This window comes from Betta splendens, chromosome 7, assembly GCF_900634795.4.
Source record: "Betta splendens chromosome 7, fBetSpl5.4, whole genome shotgun sequence".
In the NCBI taxonomy this organism is placed as follows: Eukaryota; Metazoa; Chordata; class Actinopteri; order Anabantiformes; family Osphronemidae; genus Betta; species Betta splendens.
This window is the reverse complement of record NC_040887.2, coordinates 15,329,720-15,346,639: the sequence shown is the minus strand read 5'-3', so window position 1 is coordinate 15,346,639 and position 16,920 is coordinate 15,329,720. Positions and strand designations below refer to the sequence as shown.

The 16,920-nt window shown below is 43.0% G+C and overlaps 1 protein-coding gene across 2 annotated transcripts; it reads right to left on the bottom strand.

Moving 5' to 3' along the window:
- Positions 1-5,510: 5,510 nt before the first annotated feature.
- Positions 5,511-16,910, bottom strand: LOC114858987 (transcription initiation factor TFIID subunit 4-like). 2 transcript variants are annotated; one of them, XM_055510548.1, is made up of 16 exons: positions 16,631-16,910; positions 15,816-16,484; positions 15,066-15,220; positions 14,266-14,385; positions 13,596-13,697; positions 12,890-13,012; positions 12,642-12,731; positions 9,979-10,212; positions 9,731-9,869; positions 9,297-9,411; positions 8,424-8,593; positions 8,211-8,341; positions 7,982-8,107; positions 7,694-7,750; positions 7,484-7,603; positions 5,511-7,385 (listed from the first exon to the last, which is right to left on the bottom strand). In XM_055510548.1, exons 1-16 carry the CDS (start codon positions 16,860-16,862, stop codon positions 7,221-7,223), a joined length of 2,748 nt encoding a protein of 915 aa, XP_055366523.1. In that variant the 5' UTR covers positions 16,863-16,910; the 3' UTR covers positions 5,511-7,220. The 2 variants fall into 2 exon arrangements, with proteins under 2 accessions (XP_055366523.1, XP_055366524.1); XM_055510549.1 differs by having other exon boundaries at positions 15,816-16,528; positions 16,631-16,771.
- Between the last annotated feature and the right edge of the window lie 10 nt (positions 16,911-16,920).

Here is a 16,920-nt window from a genome sequence, read left to right as displayed (position 1 = left end):
TTCCAGACTCGGCCTGAGTGGAACCTCCCAACTCCACACATTCAGCTGTGCAGCGAGTCGGCGTCGGCTGATGAACGCTGGAGATTTCATCAGGTGGATCTGAGGGAGAAAATGAACAATTCACATTAGATTGTTTATTTCCAATATAACGCTCAACACCACCGACTGGACGGACATGTTTGATTTATGAGATCTTAGCGCAGATATAAACGCTCTGCTTTCGTGATTAAAATCTGAAGTATTAATATGATGGTATAGTGTTTGCAGTTGGAGGCACAAATAGGCAGAATCCCTGACAGAAGAAATAAATGATATTGTTTTCCTGGGTGTGGGATGTCTTACATTCAAATCCCTGTTGTGCGCTGTTGTTCGCTTCCAAATCTTCCATCTTCCTCATTTCCACACAAGACGGAGCCTCAGGAGCTTGCAGGCTCCCTTAAGGGGGACTTAACTAATTGAGTCTCTAGCTTCCCTTGGCTGGTTTTGTGTTACTGCTGAGCTCTTTTAAGTAAATTTCATGATGCTTCCTGTAATCATCGCCGCCGCTCTGACTGGACGTCTCCAAGTATCCGAGCTCCGAGTTTTATGTCCAAAAGATATTTACTTCCTAATTTTCATTTCTGTCATCAAATGAGAGCGTCCGTGGAGAAGCGGTCCTCTCCACTTCACCGCTGTGGATGTACAGATCAAACCTTCTCCCGCTGCGTTCACGACCGCTCCGGAGAGCAAAGGTCAGCCGCTGATTGGTGCACAGTGTGACCACATAATCACGGAGGAGGATGATTTGAGACGCTGCAAAGATGAGACACCGTTTGGCTCTGGGAGGAATTTTCTATATTTCCGGCCTATTTCTCTTTTTTTTCCCCAGAAGGTATTTTTCTCTGACCTCCGTTTATCGTAAAATCTTTGCGGCTCCGGGGAAACAGTAATGATGCTAGCGTTCCATGTACACGACAAGTACATAAATACACATGCAGCTATAAAACAATGCGCATCCTGTGGTGAACGAGGTGATCACGGGAAACAAAGAGCAGCCACATCCCAACGTCAAAGCCTCAAAGCGCTCAGTAAAGCAACAGCGACAGACTCACAGCAGAGCAAATTCAGCTACAGCGCCTTCTGGAACCAAAGTCTTATGATTAACTGCCTTCACAATATCGCATCAAATACGTTTTTATGGCAAATGTCATTTGAATGGTGCGAAAACTCTTCTGATTCTAACTGTTCTTTTCAGCCATAGTGTCTTCATTCTTAAAAGTGAGCAGGGCCCATGCCTAACTAATGTTAGACCCCATTTCTCCTCAGACAAAGTGGCTCTACACAGTCAAAGCGCCCAAGTCGACAGCAGCAGTGTGGCAGCAATTGATGGACACTTGGCATGCACCGCGCGCCCGGCCATTTGTAGGATCCATAAAAAGAGATGTTGAGGTAATTATGTTTGTCATGATATATTGAAAGCAGGAATCGGCGAGCTAATCAGGCTGGCTGACAGCTGTAGCATGCAGATGCTATCAGACCCCTTGTCCGTAGTGATAAAATGAAAGCGGGTCATTTTAACAGGTAACAGCTGTTCATAGCTAATTTGTTCAATTATGCGCGGAGGATGCAGGCGGAGGTTGTTTCTCGGTCCTGGGGGACCTCCTCTCCTCTCAGCCTCCAGAATAAGCTGAGTAATGGAAATCCATATCCAACGCAGTGTGAGATCAGCCTGGTGGAAATGTGTGTGTGTGTGTGTGTGTGTGTGTGTGTGTGTGTGTGTGTGTGTGTGTGTGTGTGTGTGTGTGTGTGTGTGAGAGAGAGAGAGAGAAAGAGAGAAGATGCAGATGGACTCTTATATTAAACGGTGAATAGAAGCTCTGCTAATTACTGTTAGAGTCATTACTTGCAGGTTTAAAGTTGCTCCGAATGTTCAGGAAACCAGCGGCTGAACCACACGTGCCCCGCTGAGACGTGTAATGTCATCCAATACACAGGAAAAATGCATTATGGGATGATGGTGATCGCTCACAATTGTAATGTTATTGTTAGCGATGAGCGCTTGTCTCGCTACAGATTGATTTAATGGCACGAAGTTTCCTCCACAGCAGCGTTCACCCTGACCTTTCAGATCAAAATTGGATTTGTCAGGGCAATTTTCCGTCTAGCAACTGTAAGACAGTGAAACCACTCGAAGCGTTCAATCACCGGCGAGAAAAACCTGTTGGTTCCAACACTGGCATTCTTTAAGAAAATCAGAACGGGGATTTGTGCTGTTTTTCTCCACAGATCGCAGTGCAAACAAACCGGCACTTTCACCTCAGCAGCTGCTGTAAATTAGTGTGTGACGTTCAATCGCTGTTGATTCCTAAAAACTAAATGCAAAGTCACAGCGTGGCATGTTAATATTAACTTTGTTACTCAAAGGAACACTGTGTTCTATTACACACACACACACACACACACCAGCAGGTAAGAGCTCAAGTATTTAAAAACTGGGATGTTTCTCATTATAATCCCAAACTAAAGCTTCCAGGTCTGACAGCTACCAAATGTCAAGGCGGACTGGATTTTTCTCCCTCAAACGTGGAAATCAAACTGGCATTTGTGATTCTCGGAGATAATATCTAATCTTGACATCTGTTCATTTTCAACACTTCCAAGTCCAAATTCAATTTTAGATATTTCCGGGCTTTTTCTTTTTGTCAGGTAGTAGCTAGTAGCTCATGGTGTGTGTGCGTGCGTGCCTGTGTGTGTGTGTGTGCTCATTAACTGCATAATGTCTGCAAGCATGATTGTATTTTTAATTCATCATATTTAGTTGCTTCACATCCAAAAACGTTCATTTACCAATTCATTATTATGAGATTTCATCATTTAATATAACATTATCTATTGATGACGCATCATTTCATGGTTATCTGTCTTTAATTACCAGAGTTCACCGATCTTGCACTGATCACGTAAATGCACAATTCCAGACTTTCAGCATCATCAGCGCTTCCTGTACCTCGGCGTCTTCCACGCTCAATGTGCTGAGTTTCAAAATGTCAAAGAGCAGCTGGGAGGGCGTCGGGCAAATTGCAAGTGCTGCTGGACCAGACTGAACCCTCGCAGCAATTCACATTTAGAGAGCCTGCAATTCTGCCACCCGGTCAAGGTTTAAGATCCACTGTATTGTATTTTTTTTTTTAGGTGTTGCTTCTTGCTTTGAATTAGACATCTTATTTACAGGACAAACAACTGCTTTTCTACAGCTGCAACTTCCCCTCTAACCTTCAGCACACAACCAGCATCGTCTCCGTCAGTGATGACAGCAGAGTTTACAACACAGAGGTGCTGCCGGTTGTGAGGCCGAAACCTCCAGTGCACGAGAGAAAAGCCAGAAACAGAAACGACACTGGTTCTGGATTTGAGGGCTTTGTGCAGAGTTAATACTGGCGGCACACGACTTTATAGAACAAGGCAGCAAAAAAGGGGGACGTTCCAGCCCCACGCCAGCTTTGCTTGCATTACTGGACACGTTTTCAGATGACAAACATCCCATTGATGGTTAAACAGCAGACGACTCACGCTTGGATGAGCGTTACCTGTATGCACGTTTTGAACTGTATGTCGGCCATATTTAGCACCTGCTGGAGCCCAGTAGCGTCTGGTCAAGCCTTTTTTTACGAGCGCATACTGCACTTCCAGAATACATCAAATACGTGAAATTTATTTACTCATCTTCCTCGCTGTCACTCAAAGGCATTATCCTGTGAGCAGCCAGGAGCTTCTCATTATGCAAAATCAAACAAGACAGTGGAATTGAGTTTGGTGTCCCAGAGTAACATAAGCAAATATAGCCTGACAACTCATATTGCAGAGGACTTAGGAGTCTGCCTGTGTCTGGATATCAAGACAAGCAAGACAACGGCGCGGGCAGCGTCATGCACGGGACACCTTGTCTGCAGAGGGAGCAGAACAAACAAGCTTCTAAGCCGCAAATCCAGCAAATCTGAAGGTATACTGGAGAGTGATTTGGCATGATCCTTAACGGAGGTGTCCATCTGTGTGTGTGTGTGTGTGTGTGTGTGTGTGTGTGTGTGTGTGTGTGTGTGTGTGTGTGTGTGTGTGTGTGTGTGTGTGTGTGTGTGTGTGTGTGTGTGTGTGTGTGTGTAAGTCAGGGTTCGTACAAAGTAGCAGCTGCTAATGTTACAGAGCAGACACATTTAATGTGCATTCAACTAGTTTTAGTTAATTAGTTGCTTTGTTACCTCTGACTAGGTTAATAAGGGACACACAGTGCATGAACCTGGGTCACAGAGGCTTCCGTGACCCGGTCCTGCAGGTCGTTGCAGGCTGGGTCGCTCTGTGCAGCAGTGTGACAGCGCCCCCTTGTGGCGCTTCCCTGCCCTCCGCTTCAGCACATCCCACCGCATGCAGCGGCTCCACTCACTGACCACACACTTGCCAAGTGGGATGATGAATCACTGGCTCTCCTTTAAGACTATTAACAGACCCCCAAAATCATTTAACATCGTTTTCTAGAAAGAAAGAAAGGAACGCCAATAAAACTAAGAGACTGGAGGAAAGATGGACCCGTTAACTGCAGTTTTGATGTAACACCGTTGCCGGGGAGCGACAGAGGTCGTCATAGCACACGGTAGATAAGGTTAAAATATCCCATATCCATAAAATGTCACATCCAGCAAGTGAATAATAGCAGTGGAATTGTGTTCCTAACAACTCAGGCCCATAAGTCATGAGGGAAGTGTAGTGTGCCATGCAGTAACCATAGGAAATCATGAGATGTTCTGTCTCCAACTATAATATACAATTATTAATAACACGTTGATCACAGTGAACACACGCGCTGTAGCATGACGCCACAAGTACAGAGTCTGAGCTACAAACACAGACGTCTTATAGTTTCTAATGAACCACTCCTGAATTGTTCAGTCTTCAGCTGCTTCAACTAAGAACAAAGGAAAAGCACTGTGGACAGTTAGAGTCACAGATGACTAGTAGTGTTTAGAGAAACCAGAAAGGCAATAATGTGCAATTTGTGAGCTCTGCTCTTCAATGTTATGTAAACTAATCTGCTCCCCAGATGTTCAAACAGATGAAAATTTTGAGATTCGAGAAATGAGAGAAACAATTGATAAGTTCAGTTTAAACATAATGTGTGAGGAATATGATTAGAACGTGATATTTTAGGGTTTTTTTACTCAGGTAGTGAATCTAGTGTACGGATCCTTTAGAGTGGGCGGTTTGTGAGAAAGAAGCAAAAAGCAGCAGATGGCAGCAATTAGAAGAGCTAAACCGAAATCAAAACATGTTATTGAAAAAGTGTTAACGCAGCAGAAAACATCATTTAGCCGATTCCTTCCAGGCAGCTACACTCAGTCCTTTACATGTCACCACGGTGTTCTCTTCATGAATCATTATCCACTCCACAAATGTGGGAGCTTGTAAAAAACTATACTTATGAACTGATTCCACTGCATTAGTATTAAAGGATGCGGCTGCACAGAAAGCAGAAGATCACACCGTTAGCATAGACACTGGCGTTTGTTTTAATAGACATCTTCCTTCCTCAATCTATTACAAAATAGCAATTAGAAACTTTTCTTTTAAACTCAAATATTTACAAATAAACAAGGAGATGTGCAAAAGTTACAAGATACTGGCAAAAGAGAATTGTTTCCTCTTATTTGTCATATTCACACACAAGACATAACACACAGGCAGAAAATAAGACTCATTTTCTCCATTTTAACGTTGGCAACTGAGAAAGGCTCGAATGGCAAACACAGGTACACGCCGTAATAACACTGGCTCATGAACATTCTCATGAAACGGCAAACAATACGAAGGGGCTAAATTAGTCTGTGCACCGTAACACAAGATGAAATGAGCGCTCAGCGTCTCAGCTGCTGGAAGAATGGATCAGAGCGTCTGACGTCTCATCCACAGCTGGAAAGATGTAAAGGACAGAAATAAACGCTGATCAACCAGATCTTCTGAACTTATTACGTTTCACATTATAGCACATAAGCTACAGTACACAGTCTGGCTAATTTACTATTATACTAGAATATTAGTGTGCAGATTTACAAACGTGGAAAATGGACGAAACACGAGGTCCACAGCGCAACTGCTGTTTTTCAGATCTTCTACATCAGCAGACAATTAGCTCACTACCAGGACATTTAACGTGCCGGAAAATCTGCAGACTTTAAAAATCAGTGCGTGCCATGATAAAATGGAAAATAATAATTACTTTGAAAGGATGTTGGCTGTGATAAAAGCTTCAGCTCTTTAAGTTGGATTTTACACAGTGACTGCAGAAATTAATGAAAAGTGCTGACTGCTGACAAGGTGGGGGTGGTGGTGGTGGTGGTGGGGGGTTAGTCAGAACGCTGTGCTTCTGAAACGACGAGTAGGAATTTAAAATATGTGGAATCTGTGTAGCAAATGTGCTAGAATGTGAGTTCTAAGCAGAATTTCTCGACCGCTGTGTCAGAAACCTTCACAGTAAAAACACCGTAGTGGTCGGGGTTCAAACAGACACCTGTGATTATGTCACACGCACACTCGACAAAAATACACATTTGTTCTTTTGGCAGAGACAAACAAAACAATAAAATATGAATCTGTAAAAATCTGTAGAGATCTGTCAGATAGATTATATTACTGATATTGAGAAAACCATCCTAATTCATGGCTTAATCTGGTAAGAAGGCAACTCAGCTTATGACAAGACCTGTCAAGATTAGTCTGTAAAAAAATCCACAGGCATAAAAGCTATGCTCGAATTCTGTGATAAAGTAAAACCTTATGTAAAGAACTTAAATAACAGAGTGCTTATTTTCAGAAAGTACAGTCGGCCTCACCGCAGTCATTTGAAACCTGAATGTTGCACATTAAACCCAAAGACTTGCTACAACGTAGATGTCAGTCAAATGACGCTGACAAAGTTTTCAGCTCCGAAGTTCGACTTGAAGAGGTTTTTGCATGTGCAGCACGAGGCGGTGCACGTGTGAGCTGGGGCCGAGTGCAACCAGCCTGTGAAGAGCAAAGCTGAAACCGGTGCCAAGTGGCAGGAGCTGCTCTCTGCATCTCTGCTGGTCTGTGCTGGGGAGGCTCTCAGGATGCCCACACGCAGACGCCTCATGGTCCGCTGGTGGGCGATCAGAGGGGGAGTCTGACATGATGGTGGGCTCTGCTTCCATGACGCCTCTGAGCGAGGACAGTGGGCGCTATTTGAGGAAGCCTTTATAGAGCAGGTGTGAGTGACTGGCCCCTTTTTCATTCTCCAGACAGAACAGCAGGTCCCTGAGGTTGACTCTGGTGATGCGCTGTCGCATGAAATGTCTGGAGCCTGATCCAGGGCCTCCTGGATGGGACGAGCCTGACCCTGAGCCCTTACCAGTGGTAAGAAAAGCAGGGTCTTTAATTAATATGGTCTGTGAATCTGAAATACTAAACGTAAGCAAACCTCGAGCGGTTCCATCGTCCTCACCTCTGCACCAGAACCCCTAACAGGAGAGTCCATTCTCCGCTTTTTCCTCGGCCCGATTGCTGCCAGCGCTGTTTGGTTGGCTTCTCTGTGCCTGATCTGAGCCAGTTCCTGCTGCTGCATCTAGAATACAAACAGTAAAACACAGATTAGCCTTGCAGAGAAAGCTCTCTGTGGTGTTGTTTGTAACTCCCTACTGGAGCCCATTCTTACCTCTTTGGCTTTCTGTTTAAGTCGGAGCTGCTCGGGGTCCTCCTGCCGTGACCGGGACTGAGGTAACATAGAGGACATTTTAATATTTCAAAATGGATATGTTCAATTCATTCAATTTCCGAACACTCAGTTGTTTTATTCATTCGCTTATAGTTAGCATACTTTTCTGCAGCAGGAAATGTATTTTAATGACGCTGACCTGAGGTCACTCACTCGCCTGCTCTATGCAATTCTGATGTAGAATTCTTGCTGTCAATGACTCTATGTGTCCTTTTCCTGTATTGTTACCTTGGCAGCCTTCAAGAGAACCTCTCTCTCCTGCTCTTCTTTCCTTTGCTTCTCCACCTGATCCAGCTGCTCAAAAAACTTGAGCTGGGTTCGCACATCGCTGACCTGTACATGCCGTTCATCCTCCTGTGGGCAAAATGAAGGAAGGACAGAAAGGTACGCGAGAAATTAAAACAGGGAAATGGAAATGGATCCTGCCCAGGCCTGATTTGCTGCAATTAAATATGACCTTAAAGGTTCTATTCTTCTGCTGTGCCACTTGTGATGTCTTTTCAAGCAAAGTTTGAAGTCTCTGCTGTGCAGCGTGGGAAATGTAATTAATCACATCTGTGCCCATCTCACTGACACCAAACTTCTTGCCTGTGGAGGGCGGAGTGAGATCAGTGAGCGTCAGATGCTGAGTAACGTGTTGCACACTTTCTCCCAAGTTTTTATGTCTCACCAATCTCCAAAGCTCTCCGTGTGAGTAAAGAGGTGGAGAGGAAGGTCTCATCCTTACAGGAGCGAGTCACCCTGCCAACGAACTCAGAGCTGGTTGCTAAGATACGGGCGTTCTCCTCACACAAGTTGACTCCTGCCATGGAGGCCACATCATTGATATCATCATCATCCCTGAATGAAATGAAAAGTGATGAAAGACACAATTATATGTATGGGAGAGCAGAATCTCTTTTTACGCCGCAGCCGCAGTGATGGAGAGGGTGGAACTGTGATTTGGAGTTGTCCTCATCCTATTATCTGTATAAACTGTACCATTTACAGGAGAGCAATAATAAACTCTTGTAGAAAATATTTAATGAATGGAATTCTTTGCATGCACCTCTTACTAGACACTGGGAGACCTGTGTATATATTAGATTTTTTGCTGGCTAAGACTCAGTACAATCAGTAAAATGCACAATTGGACAAAAGGTCTAAACAAATACATTTTGTGAAGACAGAATAGCATCTTGGCTGGGAATTAAGGCCAATACACAAATGCTTATGTTGTTAATTATTCATACAGAAGTTCTCTTCTTTTAATCAGCTACTATGTCTGAGCCATTCCAATTTTGTTGACTACATTTTTGAAGGACCATTAAACTCAGACTTTATGCATTAGAGAAATTCAATGATCATCATTCAGTGATTAAAATTTTCAGTGTAATCAGTTTAGACCAATTGATCTTTTCAATAATTTACTAAATATCTGGCAATTAGTTTTCTGTTGCTTAACTAATAATTTGTATATCAAATGTATAGCTCCAAAAGTAACTATAGTGATTATCACATGGTATCACAAGAATGATTTCTTTCATCTGGATTTGTCACAGACCTGTAGCTTCCCCCTCCTGCTTCATTCAGCGTGTTCTTTTGAGCAGCGACAGAGATGTGACTAATTACTTGCAGTCCTTTAGCACCTGGAACCAAGGTCTGCTTTACTGCAGGAACTAACAGAGAGAAGCGAGTTCAGATACACTGAATTAACTTCTTTTTCTAAATCATTCATTATTCCACCGCAAATACATATCTTATCCACTAGGTGGCAGCACTTCCATGCTGTGAGGTTTTCACTGACGTTCCACTTTCACGGAATATTTGCTTTTGTGTAGCTGATTCTGTCCATCAATACCAACATCAAACTGCATAATGAACTAATGCCAATAATAAAAATAATAATGTACTATATTCAGAATATTAATACTGATCCTAGAAGCCCACTGTCAATTAAGGCAATGCTCTACACATTAGAAGAAGCACGAGTCCCACCTGACTGCAGATGTTTCACCGCCTTTGGCTGGGTCACGATTATGTGGCTATGAGGCTGTCCTCTAAATGTTAGCATGGAAGACTGAGCCAGCGTGACCTGTGGCCTCACCATCATCCCCTGCTGCTGTGGAGCAACCTGCTGACATTCAGTGACAAACAAAAAGAAGCAATAGACTATTTCCATTCTGAATTTTACAAATATGCTAATTACTGAAAAGCCTTATTGCTTTTATCAGCAGCAAACTTACCACTCCAGGTTTCGTTTGAGATGTCTGAGGGAGGCTAATAACCGTGGTTTTGGTCACAGCAGTGCCGGTGGCTGCAGTGGTGAAGGTGGCAGCGGAGAGAGGACGCCGCAGCACCACGGCAGTGAGAGCTGTGGAGGCTGCTGCAGCAGGCTGGCTGCTGGCCTGAGGCCCCAGGCTCTGCTGGATGAAGGCCTCCGCGTCTGGGGTCATCTGACGCAGCGCTGGGAGACTTCTCTGGAGGCAGAGCGTAATGTTGTTAGTTTGGTTTAGTAACGTCGTACACTGCTTCCCACACAATTAATTATGTGTAATGATGACTACTGTTATGATGACCCGTGATGCAGCATTTACAAATCTGCAAATCGCTGAGAGGCTACTTATTTAAATTACGGTTAAATTAATAATGGGTTTATTCAAATAATAGTACTTAAAATATCTGTTATTCTAATTCTATGAAGGAGCAAATAAATAATATTTTAATGGCCCGGTACACTTTAATGCAAAATGCAAAAAAAATCCATTAAGAAACAACAGTATGTCATATTTACTTATATTTAAGCTGTGGCTGATTTTGAATGAGGGTAAGCAAAGAGGATTGTTGGAAAAGGGAGAAGGTTGTGCTCTATTAGCGTGAGCAGATTTTAAATATATGGCAAGCCAGTGATTTCATAGCTAGCTTCTCAGAAAATACTGAGTATTTGTGTGTGGGATTCACATTAATCCTCTACATACAGTTTATTCCTTGAATATAACTGTTTAAATAAGACCTGGTTCTGCTACTTCAGTTCCACGTGCAGCAACTGTCTGTCTCCAAGTGCACTGGTTTTATACCAGTCTTCACACTGGAGAAGCAATGCTGTGATTTAAGGAGGAAAACAAGCCACATCCCATAACGTAATGTTTATGGACTGTAACTCAGACATTAAAATGAACAGCCTAGTTGGTTTACAGGACTTTCTACATGACTGCCTGGAATACTGGGCTGCAGCCTAGGGACATCTCATCCACCGTAATAAAACCCTAATGTGACAATGAATGCTGCTAATAAACTTAAGCTAGCAGACACAGCTTTAATTAAACCTATGCACACTTGTTAGTAAATACACCAGTGTCGGATCCTCAGAGTCAGGGATGTGCAGAGTTCCTCGGGGGCAGGGGCTCTTTTTATAGGGTGGACAGGGTGATAATAAATGAATAATTGCTATTGCGGGTGAATATTTGACGCTCACTGCAGCATGTTGGTCTGGACACAAGACGTAAGACTGAGAATTTATTTCATTTTTATTGATGTTTCGGTTGGTAATGATGAAGTGGAAACAATGTAAGTATCAGCCTACTCACTGAACGACTGGTGATGTATCCAGATATTAACCAATCCAGTGCTGTAACCATAAGGGTGTAAGTCTAGCGTGAACAAATGAAACAAAAATTTCCTTCAACATCCCTGTCAGTACAAACCACTCACCAAAGGAATGTGAAGTAGGCTAATAAAGAAACAGCGACACATTTAGGGGACATTCCAGCTGATCGCCAGTGACACGGGACTTGACACTCAAATATATCAAACTGAGTCATGGTTTATTTATGTTAAAAAGCAGAGAAGACGGAAGCCAAGGTGAACTCGTTAGCTTAACTATACACATACTGTGTCCACAACTTCATTATGAGGAGTCTAGAGATGCCAGCGGCTGCTGCAGCAACACGTGGGCTGCCTGGAAATTTTAATTTCAGGGCCCATGTGTATTTTCTATTTTGGTATGCAAGAGTTTGAATCATAGGTTTTGAGACCGACATGGAAAGTTGACAAGTTGCAATCTGGCAAACAATGAGAGCTGCCCAAAATAACGTTTTGGTAAACAGATATTGTTATTGTTATCTATTGTAGCTGCATATTGGAGCTTATGTAATAAGTTATGATAGTTACAATTTCCTACAATTATCAATAGAGAGTGCTTTGAAATATAATAATACCTGCAGATGCAGTTAGTTTAAATTACATCAGAGGTAACAGGTCCTGGCAGAATAATCCGGCTTCCTATTTACATGCTAGTAACTACACTAAGAGGAATTCTTGGATGCCCAGGAAAAAGGGTAAGGGCTGGAGCCCCCACAGTGACCCCCTCTGCACGTGCCTGGTCAGAGAAACAATGCTAAACACAGCAACGGAGGTTTCTGGGTGTGTGTGAAGGCAGCGCTGACGGCCGTCACCCCATACACTACATCCATTTAAGCACAAAGCTGAAGGGAAGGTTTTACATATATGAGTTACATTAGGGGAAAAGCTGGACAATAAAACAAAAAAACAAAGCTAAAATAAACCCAGCCATTTACTGGCACTCTGATTACTGTACTGTACATACTGTACTGCAGTTGGTTTAACTAGCAACTATGTATACTTTAAGATACTAAAAGGGAATCTAATCATTTTATCTATTAATAATGTAAAAAAAAACTTTAACTTTGAATTCAGAACCCTACACATTTATTTTGTGGTAGGTATGAGAGTGCTAAAACCTCTATTGATTGGTATTTACCTGTAGTATAAACTCTGAGTGACTTGTAAAGAGGAAATTGCCTTCAGTTTGTGGTTTATAGTTTCAGAAAAGTGTAAGATAGCATCAACCAGCAAATCTGAGTATCTGCTCATGTGTCACTGATCTCACGTTCAGGAAAGGCACAAGGTACGGCTGCGGTGAGGAGCTGAGTTCTCGGTATAGGCTGCTGGTGAAATCTTCAGGCTCTATCTTTCCTTCCTGTCATACAATAGACACAGACAATTGATCACTACAAGAAAAAATACACGAGAATGAACGAATGAACAGCATGGGTGTGAAGTAAAATGAGGATGCATACATCACATTAACATTGAGATGGTGAGAGAAGCACAGGGAAGAACAGGGAGAGAAATTACCAGCAGGTTCTTGACCAGCTTCTTGACGTTGGCTGTAGTCTCAGAGGACTGTTTCCCACTGGACGCCAGCTTGATCAGCGTGGATAGAAAGTTTTTACACTTTTTAACATTCTCCAAAGTCTCCTGGAAGCACAATGACAGAAAAAAAGCTTAGGGCCATCCATCATTTTGACAGATTACACCAATGACGACAACCTGTCATAACTCCAGCTAATTCACACCTCGTCCATCTGGCAGTGAGTGTGCATAATCTAGTCGGGGTTTACTTTAAACTGTATGACCTCATTGTTTAGCACATCTGTGACCAATGCGGGTGACTGATGTGTAGCTTATGGTGAAGCCTGTGCAATAGGGTTGCATGCTGAGGGATTTCCTTCTAGTGACGCGAGCAGTTTTAGGATCTGTGTAATCACATTCAGAGATTTCCCTTGGAAGCCAGATAAACTAGTTCATCTGAATGCTCAGCACCTGCCCGCTTTTAATGTTAGACTTGAGGATACAGTACATGACGTCAGTTAAGGTCAATGCATTTAAGATCTTGTAATAATATCATACACATGCTGTTGAACATGAGTTCAGTGTCAGTTCACCTTTTTTCTCTATGCCCCCATAACTCCATCGCCTATATATCAATTCTTTTACTATTTCTAACCCTAACCCTAGCTGTCACAATGACAAGAGTCCCACTGAAGCCAAAGGATTCTACCCTCTGTGTTACTGCTGTCGCTGCAGATCCAGCCTGCACCACGGTAGGAGTCCCCAGCGGCTGTCCCGAGGTGGTTGCACTTCCTCCCAGCACGATGGTTTTCTATAGGAGCCAGTCATGAGATGATATGCAGAAAAATGACAAGGTCAATCAAGTGACGTGTATTTTCCCCCAGAGCCTAGTACATTCCATTTTTTACCAGGACATACAGTCACACAGTTTTCTTTCACAAGTTTTAATTTTCCAGGAAACAGCAAGTTGTTTTATGTTTGATCACTCAGACACACTGCTGGGCCAAATAAGTCACCACCAGGAAGTGGAATTTCTGAGCCAATATTTTAGAGCCTCCTAGCATTGAAAGGATTATTATGCATTAACAAGTTATTTAAGATCACCCGATCCCTTGGTGCCACGTAATTGTTAGAACATCATGTACAATACAATACAAAACAAACTCGAGGGATTAGGACTAAGACGGTCAAGGTAGGCTTAGGAAAAGCATTTATTAGTGAGGCTAACACAACAAGGTCGTTAGTATGCTAGAAAGCACTAAACTCATGAGCAATCGAAAGGGATCATGCGTTCAGATGGGTCCAGGAGAAGTGCCAATCTATCAGTCACAGAACCAGCTGTATGCACATAGGAGTTACAGATGATGTGTAATATTTACCTGCAGTACAGGTGGTCTCTGCAGTGTGGTGGTGGGTGTCACAGTGGTTTGCACAGTGGATCCTTGTTTTATAATAGTGGTTGGGGTAACAGACCGGGTCAGTATTGATGTACCTGAAGCCTGCAAAATCATTGCACAGAAAGATTAAGATATTATTCAGGTTGATCTATTTAAACAAGCATTAATCTGTGGAGTTTCTGTGCATGGTACTATCAACAAATATATATATATATATATATATATATATATATATATATATATATATATATATATATATATATATATATATATATATTATATATATATATATATATATATATATATATATATATATATATATATATATATATATATAATAAATATATACAATAATTCTAAATCTGTTTGTATAATAGTTCTAAAAGTTTATAGAAATTTGCCACTGTCTAAATAAATTACTTTTTAACTACTAAAAATAAAAATAAAAATAAAAATAAAAATAAAATGTCAGGCCTGAAGTTATAGCAGCAATCAGATCACTCATCTGCTGCATGTGTATATGCAGATTCCAGCAACCATCTTTCCTGAATGCATGTAAAAGTATTCACTAATTACTTGATTTCTTTGAGTAATGTGTTTACTACGTGTATGCTGTATGTTTTTATATAACATTGGTTGGCCAACACAAAAAATACAGGAATACCCAATAGCTGGTATATTAGGTCTGAAATCACTTAACTTCCGATCTAGCATATCAGACCTGAGCATTACTACCTAAAATGAATTAGTCACATAATTAGTGTGTCCAGTAGTCATGGTACCTGTAAAGAAGTAAGCTGGACAGCTGGAGTGCTGGTGGGAGCTGCAGGTCGCGGTGTCACAGCACTTTGGGACTGCGACTGAGCCTGCATCTGAGCTAAGGTCTGCTGGTGAATCATCAGCAGCTGCCCACTCTCACTGCGGATCAAGACCATGCCTGCAAAAGGTCAGGAAGGTTGAACTGTTCAAGGCCAGGTACAACAGGAAGGCAGACGAACAAAGATATTAGGGAAAAACAGGGCAGATCACTAAGGAGCGCAGACCAATAATATCAATTAAACCCATTTCAAGTCACAGCACAAAATGCAACAAAACATCATTGACTCCTTCAGCATCATATAACCATTTATGTTTTCCTTGCCACTGGAAGTAGTGATTTTCCATCAAACTGTGATATATGTGATTCTAATCCAGTGCTAATACACTGATCCAAAAAGTAGCAAGTTAGGAAAAATCAGGCAACAAAAGCTAAGTTGTAGAGCCTTTGCAAACAGAGAACCGTGGTTTTAATTAATCATTAGCATAAGTAAAGAATAGTTAGAATAATAGGTTTACTTCTAATCTGCTGTTTGTGGCCTCTGAAGAAAATCAATCATTTGTCTCAACAACATTTCTCAAACCCTGCATAATAACACAAAAGCATCCACACAAATAAAACAAATGTGCCTTTTCGTGTGATTCAGCCAGAGGTCTGTAGGTTGTTGCATGTTGACTTCACCTGCAGAGGCAGCGCTTTCATTCGTATGCGTTACCTGGAGGCAGCTGGATGTTCTGGACGTTCTGTTGAGGTTGGGTGATCCGAGGTGCCAGCGCCGGTGGAGCAGCGGCACGTATTCCAGCAGCAGGGGTGGCAGCTAGCGTCGACGGCACCGAAGTCCTCAGGTTGTGTAAAACAGCGGGGCTCTTCGTGCTCGGCGCGATCCCCGTTGGTACAACTGACGCCACTTGTGCATTGCAAGTCTGTGTCACCGCTTTTGTGGAGTCCGACTTGTTGCTAATGAGAGTTTGCATAGGTGGCCTCACGAGCGTAACTGTGGGCACACTTTGCGCCGAGGGCTGAGGCGAAGTGTCGGCTTTGACGTGGGATCCGTCACCTGTCGTCGAAGTTCGAACGATCGTACTACACGCAGGAGACGAACCTCTGCTCTCAGAAACGGGTCCGTTGTTGACAAGCGTGACGGCGGACTGCGAGCTGTCACCGCCGCCGTCAGCGGATGCGCCAGCGGGTATGTGACAGCTCATCACAGCGGCGCTTCCATTCAAAGTTTGCGCAGCAGCCGCGTGGGGGTTCCTTGTATCCGTAACAACTCCCGTGACTGTCCCCGGGTCGGATTCAGCCTGAGCGGCTGTCTTGCTCGCACTTGTCGCTCCATCCATGCTAGAATCGCGGGAGCCTGTACTGTTAAGGACGCCTCCTGTCCCTACAGCAGCGGAAACACATGAAGACACGGGAGCTCGAGCAACTCTCCAATTCGTGTTATTTGGGGAAACAGAAGTTGACGCCAAGTTAGCCAAACAACGTGACAAACATTAGCCGCTAGCTATCCGGAGTAGGCAGCTATCTTACCTGCTGTATCGTTTTCTTGTTGTAAAAGTCCCATTTTACTACTCTCACCATTGGAAGTACGTACTAATGAGTTGCCAGTGTGATTTGCTGCAGGTTGAACCCTGGTCGATGTGTTGACGCAACCGGTTTCTGTTAGCTCAGACTCCAAAGATCCGACTACATCACTAACTACTTTTTCGTCCACCTCTGTATTGAGAAAAACATCGTCCAGCAAATCGGTGCCCGCCGCCATCTTTACCTAGCGACGTTAGCTCGCGAGACGCATGCGCCCATTGGATGCTCCCGGTGTG